The sequence below is a fragment of the Opisthorchis viverrini genome (genome assembly GCF_000715545.1).
Source record: "Opisthorchis viverrini unplaced genomic scaffold opera_v5_192, whole genome shotgun sequence".
NCBI lineage: Eukaryota > Metazoa > Platyhelminthes > Trematoda > Opisthorchiida > Opisthorchiidae > Opisthorchis > Opisthorchis viverrini.
This window is the reverse complement of record NW_008751852.1, coordinates 426071-436743: the sequence shown is the minus strand read 5'-3', so window position 1 is coordinate 436743 and position 10673 is coordinate 426071. Positions and strand designations below refer to the sequence as shown.

The 10673-nt window shown below is 45.2% G+C and overlaps 1 protein-coding gene across 1 annotated transcript in view; it reads right to left on the bottom strand.

The window, feature by feature from the left end:
- The window catches only part of T265_07972 (hypothetical protein), a gene marked incomplete at both ends in the record, with an annotated part of 23191 nt that extends 13865 nt beyond the window's left edge, over positions 1-9326 (bottom strand). Inside the window, 5 exons of the mRNA XM_009173649.1 lie at positions 4924-5050; positions 5888-5970; positions 8832-9058; positions 9097-9175; positions 9210-9326. Of these exons, the coding sequence (XP_009171913.1) occupies positions 4924-5050; positions 5888-5970; positions 8832-9058; positions 9097-9175; positions 9210-9326 (633 nt within the window). The remainder of the gene's footprint in view (positions 1-4923; positions 5051-5887; positions 5971-8831; positions 9059-9096; positions 9176-9209) is intronic.
- Between the last annotated feature and the right edge of the window lie 1347 nt (positions 9327-10673).

The following is a 10673-nucleotide window of genomic DNA, read 5'->3' as shown; positions in this document are numbered from 1 at the left end:
GCCGCTACACAACAAACATGTTACTTTTGTGGCAACCCCAAGCACCCTCGTTATAAGTGTCCCGCTAAAGAATCAGTGTGCAAGAGTTGTGGAAAAATCGGACATTTTCAACGTGTCTGTAGGTCCAAAGCCTCGAAATGTCACGCGGGTTCAGCTCAAGACTCCTCAATCTCCTCGCTATTTTGTGCTGCTGCTCCCAATTGCCTATCCAAAACTACAACAGATATTTTGGTCAACGGCGTTGTTGTCTGAGCTCTCATTGATACCGGCAGCTCCAGAAGTTTCGTTTCTTCATCAATCCTGCAAACTCATAACTGGGAGCTATTTCCGTACGACTCTGTGATAACAATGGCGTCGACGATATATTCATGCTCCACCAAAGGCTATTGCCTCGTGTCCATTCAGTACAAGCATGCTATATACGAACGTTTCAGACTTTGTGTATTACCGAACCTTTGTGCAGACGTCCTTCTCGGACATGACTTTCTGGGGTTACATGAAATTCCATTCGGTGGTCAACGGGGTACCCTAATTGTATGTGGCATAACATCCGCAAAACTGGAATCTCCATCCTTATTCACCAATCTTGCTCCAAATTACAAACCGATCGCCACAAAATCTCGTCGTCATACACCGGAAGATGAACAATTCATACAAACGGAAGTAGACCAAATGCTTACCGATGGCATAATCGAACCATCAAATTCTCCGTGGAGAGCACAAGTGCTCGTTACCCGCAATGCAAATCACAAGAGACGCATGGTGATAGACTACAGCCAGACAATCAATCGCTTCACCTACCTTGACGCTTATCCTTTACCAAGGCTCGACCAAATGATTGAAACCATCGCACGCTACACCGTCTACAGCACACTGGATCTCCAGAGTGCATATCATCAGGTTCCAATAGTCGAGTCAGACAAGCCATTCACAGCGTTCGAAGCTGGGGGGAACCTATACCAGTTTCGGCGCATTCCTTTTGGAGTGACAAACGGGGTCGCGTGTTTTCAGCGAACGCTGAACAATATAATCAAAGTCGAACAGGTAAAAGACACATTCGCTTATATCGATAACGTCATTATATGCGGCAAAACGAGAGATGAACATGACCGTAATCTTAGGCATTTTCTCGATGTCGCAAAAACATACAATATTACTTTGAACGATACGAAAAGCAGCTTCGCAACTGAAGAGATTACTCTCTTAGGTTACAAGGTCTCCAAAGGTATTATAAGACCTGACCCAGAACGCATGCGCCCCATAAGAGAACTCCCACTTCCAGAGAACGGGAAATCGCAGCAAAGAGCCGTTGGTTTGTTTGCCTACTATTCACAGTGGGTACCGGCATTTTCTGATAAAATCCATCCATTGGTTAAAAACAAAATATTTCCGCTTCCGGAGAATGCCCGAACAGCATTTGAGAACCTTAAACACGAACTAGAAAATGCGATGGTGGTTACTGTCGACTACAATATTCCTCTCGTTGTTGAAACTGATGCGTCCGACATCACCATTGGTGCATCCCTGAGTCAGGGTAGCCAGCCGGTCGCCTTTTTCTCCAGAACCTTGACTGCAAGCGAGAGAAATCATTCTGCTGTTGAGAAAGAAGCATATGCTATGGTCGAAGCGATCTGCAAATAGCGCCACTATCTCCTCGGGAGACATTTTAAATTGATTACGGATCAACGTTCGGTCGCCTTTATGTATGGGAACCAACAGAAAAGTAAAATAAAGAACGACAAGATTGATCGGTGGAAAATCAAGTTGGCAGGGTATAACTACGACGTCGTCTATAGACCTGGAACAGATAACCGCGTTGCTGATACCCTATCTCGTAACCTTTGTGCCAACATTGCTGGGACGGAAAAACTTGAAGAGCTTCACAACATATTATGCCATCCCGGGGTCACGAGATTTGCACATTTTGTTCGTTCTAAGAACCTTCCTTTTTCAGTCAGCGATATCCGACGTGTGGTGTCCAACTGTTCCACATGCTCCGAGCTCAAACCAAAATTTTGTGACACCTTTCGTGGCCAGCTTATCAAAGCCACACAACCGTTCGAACGCCTTAGTATCGACTTTAAAGGCCCACTTCCCTCAAACACTCGTAATAAGTACCTCTTAACAATCGTTGACGAGTATTCTCGATTCCCTTTTGCTTATCCCTGCGCCGATACGTCCTCTTCCACTGTAATTCGTTGTTTGAGTCAACTGAATAAGTACCTCTTAAGAATCATTGACAAGTATTCTCGATTCCCTTTTGCTTATCCCTGCGCCGATACATCCTCTTCCACTGTAATTCGTTGTATGAATCAACTGTTTTCACTGTTTGGTATGCCTGCTTTTATTCACTCAGATCGCGGTTCTGCATTCATGTCAACTGAACTTAAACAATTTTTGTTCGATAAAGGCGTTGCCAGTAGTCACACCGCTGCATATAATCCACAATGTAATGGTCAGGTTGAACGACTTAATGGTACCCTGGCTCTAAAATCGTGCGGCTTGCCTGTCATACATTGGGAAGTTGTCCTCCTTGATGCTCTCCACTGTATCAGATCCCTGTTATGTACTAGTATCAACTGTACCCCACACGAACGTTTCATGCCGTTCACACGACGATCAGCCAACGGTGTCTCCATACCTACCTGGCTTACTGTCCCTGGGTCAATCCTTTTAAAACGCAATGATCGAGTCTCTAAATATGACTCCCTGGTAGAGGAAGTGGAACTCAGCTCTTGTAATCCACATTACGCCCACATAGTTCGTCCAGATGGCAAACACGGCAAACGGTATCCTTGCGCCGCTTGGCTCCCAAAGGCAACGACATGACATCCGACACAGAACAGGAACCAATACATATCGGGTTGGGACATGTGTTACGTATGCCGAACCATCGTTTGCCGAAGAGAGTGCTGTTTTCCATGCCCAATTCGAAGTGGCGTAAACAGAGAGGTGGCCAACCCTTGACTTGGTAGAGGAGTATGAAGGAGATCACGAAACGCTTGGGTGCTGTCGGTGCTACTCGCCTTCCGGGATGGGGACCGCGTAATCCTCACTGTGCCTGGTTGGAGACACTACAAGATATGGCTGCCAACCGATGTCAGTGGCGTTCTTGTTGTCAGTTTCTATCCAGATTGCCTGAGTGAATGTCTGGAGGTGTAGGCACCTCGGAATGATTGTGTTAAGCTAGCACTAAGTCCCTTCCCCGTCCACCTTTATTCTTTTCTTTACAATAAGGCTTTCAAATAAATCATGGGTGTACGGCAGTGAAGCATTGGTGTTGAGCACTGATGTCATGCTGTCGATGATGATGATGATGAGGGACAAAGCACAAAACACGCGGATATGCACATATAGACTTACACCAAACAAATACTCTTTCACTAACAGCCCACAACGGCGCTAGCATTTGTTGGACTAAATGAAGTGGTAACTCAGAGGAAAACAGACGGGCCTTCCAACACAATCCCATCAGAGATAGAGTCAAGGCAAGAAGGATCATTAGAAACCAGCGACCACAAAGGTTGGGTCTACAACTCTGAAATTCATCCTGGTTGCGTCGAGTGATACAGCGGCTTCGAGTTAATGGGTTTGTGCTCAGACTCGTTACATCGTACGGGTTAGTGTTGTCCAGCAGTTGCGCTCAGAGTGCTCGACGTTTGACGGATAAGGATTATTGCTACCGAAAAAGGTGAGTTCACCGAACAACTGTTTTTTGAGGAACAACAAAGTGTAGCTCCCGCATATGAATGCAGGGCGTTTGACATATGATTTTCAGAAAGCGTGTGATCTAATCAGATCGGACTTTTCGATCTCAGGTTAGGGGGTGACATTTTACATATGCTGTAGCCCATCAACAAGTCAGAGGCCATATTCATGGAAAACACTGTTTGAAAAAAACAAAAGGAAAGACTGGGAATGGTGCTGATATAAAATGTAATGAAAACGCTTGGAAATGACTGTACCCAAATTAATTTAACTGAAAGCCGCATTTGTAGGAGTGCGCGGAGCAGATTTCTCTCCCTAGCCATTAGGGCCACCCTTTTAAATATGATCAAATTTACTTCGCTTTTTTAAGCAGAAAAAGACACCCAATTAGCACATTCCGCATAGCATCAATGTGCAAAACTGTTGGAGCTGAGCCATCCCAAGATGATCTACGTGAAAAAGGATCCACTCCGGGAAAATGAGGACAGTTACGTTGTGATGCAGCTCAGAAAGTACTAAACGTACCATATTGTTAGGATCGACTTCAATAGGGCTACGGGAGGTGAGTTATGATCCTCCATATACTAACATTTTATAAGAAAAATTAAACGGCGGGTCTTACTGCGACTCTTGAGCTTATTCAGTGATTGACGGAATTCCGTTCGGTTGGTTGACTAGAAATCGTGCAAGAAAGTACGGTCGAGAGTTTCCGCCAACAATGACGGGAGGATAACTAAACATCGTAGGTGGAAGTCTGCGCGAATCATTGAGGAAATTAACAAAGACAGCGCAGACAGAGGACGGTCAGGATTAGATTGCGGAAGTTACCTTCGCCAGAATAGATTGTGGTGAGTTGCAGGTGCAAAAAAAAAAACATTCCTGACCGCCACTGCATTCACTCTCGAGTTTCGATACCGTATGCACCTACTGGTCCAAGGGAACAAAGATTAGAATACGAGCTCCTGATCGGAGGGACCATAGTTAGAACTAAACATTGACTCTGACAGCGCTTCAGCCACCGAACCATCGCAGTACGAAACCTAAACACCGAACAAGTGAGTTGGTTGCATTGATACATCGACTGGTTCTGAGCTGTTTATGGGCATATGAAAGTCTAAATTACAATAGAGAGGAGTCTTACTCCTGAAAAAAACTTAACGAAAACAAAAGGAGTGGTCCAACATATCGTATAATAAAATGGTATACGGCACTAACCGTTGTCGGATCTTCAAGTGGTTCGTCTATTTCTGCCTGTTTGAGAAATACGTTGCCTCGACAGGCCCTCCACAGCATACGTTCGAAAGCAGGTAAACGATCACGTGGAATGACACCGGCCAATGAGCTACAACATACAAAAAACTTGCACGTTAAGATGTTCTAGCAGTGGAGTCAACAGAACACCACAGACACCCAAGTGCACACCACACATTAGGTTGTTAAAAATGATTGTGCGTACAACATATACGAAGGCGTGATTAGGAAAGCGTACTTGAGAAATGCAGCAAATCGCTTAGAGTGGCGTCTAATGATACATGCGAAAACAAATGCAAGTTGATCGTGCATGGAGTGTGAGAAAAATTCATTGTGACAAATCGATTCTGCAAGCTCCACATAGCCACTAGCAAGGATGTCTTGACAAGAAGCACGATAAACGATCGTAATTAGCGCAACGAAGCTGTGCGATGCAGTAAACCTGGTGAGAAATCAATAGAGCAACAACAGTTGCCTGATTCTAGGGCTTTTGCATTAGATGTACTCATTACAGTACACCGACAAACACGTCGCGGTGTTAGCGGTTTTAACACGAATGCATCTTCGTACGCAAAATACTTCAACCCTAGTACAGGGGCCATAACAAGACGTAAGGAGTCGGGCTCACTTCAACTTACTCTATGTGCCTTTTAGGTTGAGGCCCATCGGCTCCAAATGCTCCTCTCTCCGGCGCGGTGATGTCATCATGAGTATCTAGCAAGTGATCAGCCTCTCCCTAGAATCCGCGAGCGGCAAGCAATGACGTTGAAAAAAGAAATGGTGAAAAGGGCACATGCAAACACAAGCCGTGCAATGACTGTGTTAAATGTTAGTGACAGGCAGTGAATGCAACTACGGTAGATAACACGTGCAAACACCCCAAATGTCAACAGGAAAATGACGAACTACAACGCTACGATCGACCCACCCTAGCCGTAATCCTGCAGCAGGTATTCCTTCGCCCCCAAGAAGGCCGACGTTTTCTTCCGCCAGAGCTGGGTCATGCAGAGCCTGTGTGCGAGTCAGCCGCCGCAGAGGCGTATCATTTGAAGGCAAGGACAGGCGTTCAGTCGGTAAAGCGTCGCACTAATTCGTATCAATGTACAACACCGAAGAGTAACGCACAACAGAAATGGACGACACTCAGAGTAACACAAAAGAGACGGATTAAAATACCTATGAGCACCAACGGAGAAAAGTTGAGGCCGTGTGGTGAATAAAGCTTCGTGTGTGACTCATCTGCATGGAATGCAAACTGGAATGGAGGCTGCCACGAACAAGTGATATAATGAAAGGAAGCGACTGTGTAGCCTATTTCGGCTTTTTTTTACCCATTACTAAGTCCCCCGTGAACGCCACCCTATGAAGTATGCAGTGAGGTCAAAACCATAAAGCAAGTGTTTCCTGGAGTTGTTGGGTATGAAAGCTCATACCCTTACGGAACAGATAAAAACATACTATCAGCCAGGAACCGAAAACTATTCCGAAGAAGGCAGTTGCAAATTAGCTGAACCAATTCGCCTACTAACTCCATCTGAAAATCAGCCCGCTGCCTGTGGACGAAATGCCCCGGCAACTATGAGAAAGTCGACCGAAAAAGTAATTCAGTTAAACCATGCTTTCTAATGATCGGAATTTCAAAGTTAACCTTTGCAACCACATGCAAGTCACTTTCTGTGATAAAAGGCACTAGGAAACGGTATGAACAAAGCCTAAACAGCGAAGCCCAAATAAACCAGTCAGCCATCGAGAAATACACTCATTTGCAAATCAATTAGATTTTAACGAGAGACTCAACTGAATCTCTCGTTTATGGTCTTCTACAACTGAATGTGCTGCACATAGGCCACCTCATGTTTCAGTTGGCATTAGAATATCATAAACGAGAGATTCAGCTAAGTCACTCGTGAAAACCACATTGATTTGCACATGAGTGTTTTTCTCGAAAACCGTCAAATTCGGGTTCAGGTAGAACATGAGGTTGACGGATACTCGGGGACTGTATATACGTAATGAACCCCAAGAAGGGCGAAACCGGTCGTGGGCTGTCGAAGTTTTTTGGCGACCTTGTGAATAGTCTCCCTTATAGAAATACCAGCCGGTCATTTGATGAGATGACTGCTCCTGAAGAACTGAACATCGTTAGAAGAAATGAAGTCTGACGATGAATTAGATATGAGTTCAAAAAACGGTTTGGCTTCAGAATCAATCTCTCGGCTCCTAAACGAGTTGCACGGCTGTGGAGCTGATGAAACAAGCCATTCCGGATGATTTTACTGTAAGAACGAGCGGCAGTCAACTACTGACCCGCAACACTAGGAAATGGTGCTTAATTTGGGTCCGTGGCAGGTGAGGTCACCGGGACAAGGAGCTCGGTGAAGCTTGAGAGAACATATGCAGGCATAAACTTCCGAGTCCGAAGGACGTTCCAGGTTCAAGTAATTCCAGTATCAGTGGAACTGCGGGGCTTCCCAGAATGCGAACACATCTGCAATCACAAAGGGTTAACAGATGATCTGAGGCGAATTCGGTCCCAACATATGTGCTGTCGGACTAACAATGACAACCGAAATGGTTTATCCAGGACGGCCTCTGGTGTATGGAACCGTATAGCAGAAGCTAGATGTTATAGTGAAGCTTAAAACAAACGATATATTACACCGGCATCTTGTTCAAAGCTGGTGTGATACCCATTCAGTGTCATCTTGTTCAAGCCAATTGATAGCTTCCAACAGACTTCTACGAATTTTGTTTTAAGTGATTGCGGAATTTGTAGCACACAAGCTTACATTACTACCGTTTGAACAGTCGTCCTGCCGTCCCGGGGCAATAATTTTGGTTAGTCCACGCCATAGTGATGAAGCATTGGGTTCAAATTTAGCTCTTCCCAGAGCTCACCAGCAATGTAATGTAAGGTACACTCTCTCAGGTTCACTTTAGATTAGCTGATTTAGCTGCAGTAGCATGCCGGCTTCCATGCGAGTCGTTTTTGCTACCATAGCTCCATGTAAGCCTCTGATGGTTCAAACTAGTTGATAGGACTCTCGATCAATGTACTCTCACATGCAGCCAGTTAGATAAGCTATGAACAATTTACTTCGAGATACTTAGAGTGAAGGTACTAGACACTAACCGCAAGCTGTGCTGCTAATGCGATAGCTCCCGTCTAGAAGCGAAAAACTGTCTTCTTGCTCATGTGGCTAAGCCCTCAAGAAGCGCACAAAAGTTGTGTCAACAGCACGGTGGGACCATGACTCCCAAATCACACTCAACTTACTTTGAAGGACCCCTATCCTCTCAACTCAGTAAAAGAAAAGTGGTGAGGAAACATAGACCCTCACAATGCAGTTCATAGCTACGGGACTAGAAAATACAAAGTCCTGCGGAGCACGGCATGTGCACAGGGAGGGCGTCTAACCTACGGTAACGACCCATTCACACGGATCGCCATTTATTGCTACTAACTAGTCAGCCTGAATTGTCAAAACTGTTGTGTCCCCGTGACCTTTGCGGAATATCACATCAGAACTGTATCACCCATTAGCTCATTAGGAGGGTTCCACTGAAATTCCTGCTGCGACAACAAACTGTCACTCCAAGTGGACGAAAAATCCCAGAAAAACCTTGTGGAGTTCGATGACTTTTCAAGAATTTTAGGAACCCCTGCTGGCACAATGCTGTGGGCCCTGATATAACTGAGTTTTTTTATTTAACATCTTTGCAGTTTGTGTACCAAGGCCTGAAATCACCAGCATATTTCAACGTTTTTGCAGCAAACGACAGGCAAATTTACAACGAAACCGTATGCAGTCAATTCTTTTCAGACATTCGTAAGACGTGAAAAGATTCAAAACTGGAAACTGGTAACCTACCTCTTCGAAAAAACCTTGCGTTTTTCGCAAAATCTGTTTTAATTCACATAGCTTCAAGTGAGCCTTTGTTAGTTCTTCAACACTGGAATTCACTTCCTTCAGTTCGTTTTCCAATTTCTCAAATATGCCCTCTAGATCTATTATCTCGCGTGGCGCGGGGGCCTCTGGATTTTCTCCCGTGTCTAGGATAGGAAAACTATCCTTTTCGATCTCCTTTTCTAAAAATCCTTCGAAAATCGTAACATAAAAGTCGACGCACACTTACTAAGTTTCCTCTCCATCTCATCACACCTTCTAACTTCATTGACAAATTTCCGCTGAAACGCGCTAGTTCCAGCCGCAGTCTATTTTAGAAAATGAATCCGAAGGAACTCTTACATCCCGAAATTGGACTAGCCCTAATTCTCCAAGCTCAGATATGCACATATATGCGATATCTGTGTGCAGGAAAACCTGCGACAGCTGCATCTCCTCACTGCGGAAGAAGGAGGCCATCGTCGACAGACTAGCGCAACTGAACCGGGCAGCGCGCTCCCCTACAGCTCCGTGGTGTGGTAAAACAAGCGAGTTCAACTCAACGTGCATCCGACATCTGTACCAAGGTATTTCAGGCGACGTAATCTTAAGGCAACTCTCGTAACATTTAAGCCAACAGCGTCTGTCTTTTCTTCAACATACAGTTGATAGAGGGCACTGTAAGCATTTTCCAGGAGGTCCAGTTTCTTCAGTCAATGTACGCAGGAACAAGAACCACAAGATCGCAGATCCTGATCACTTGCCAATTCAGCATATAGATTTGGGGCGAACAGCTGTGGGAGCCGTCTCTCAGCGTAAAAGCTTCCATGGAAAATGTGCTGCAGAGACAGGAAAACGCAATTAATCCCGAAAGTACGTACGGGTTGGAGGTAGAAACGGTCACACTAGGGACACCCAACCAAGTATGTTGGCTGATGTGAATGGTCGATGTAATTGGCATATTGTGATTTCATGAGCATATGAGCTAAATGGGACGGGGCAGTTCGGCGGCCAAATCCTAGTTTCAAATTTGCAATTAAATATGGATAAACGTGTGACATCAACTTCGGGGAGATGTTCGAACTGTAGAATATCTAAACTTCGTCCTGATGAGTATGTGGGTTTAGCAGAGAGCCTAACCAGAAGAAATGTTTCAGAAAAACTGTACGGCTGTTATTACACTAGGTATAGGGCGCTCAGCGTGCGGAGAGTTTGAGGTTTGGAACTTGTTTAACAGCGTGGTAGCGTAGGCTGTTATTTGCTTTACCATGAAGTGCTCCATGAGTGTGGACGAAACAACAGCCGGCTCGGCAATAATCGAGCAGAAAGAGTTTGTAAGATCCGGGCAGGATAGTTGCCGTCATTATATTATGCCCTGTTCGCAGCCAGTAGACAGACGTTGGCAGCAGATGATGTATTGGGGGCTGACAGGAGCTGGTTCCGCAGGCAAACGGATTAGTAAGCATCATGAATTAAGCAAACGTACATTCGCTAATGACGCAGTCGGCAGAAGCGGAAAACAGTCACTGAGGCAGCAGTGATTTCAGGAAGCAACAACAAGTATGTACTAAACGATGTACAAACTTACATATTGGGCCAGTGTGACAGTCTAAGTTGGCCGTATAGAGAGATGCCGGCCCGAGAATCAGTAAAGTTGGGAGGTGAAGGACTGCCTTCCGGTTGGTGGCGTGGCGCGGCAGCTCGTGTCACGTGGCAAATCAGATTTGCGGTTTCGTCCGTTTCAAACAAATTTCACCAAGGTCTATCTGACAGGTGCAATAGATAGGTAATGCAAAATAGTAAGACCATCCGGGCATCCGGTTGGTG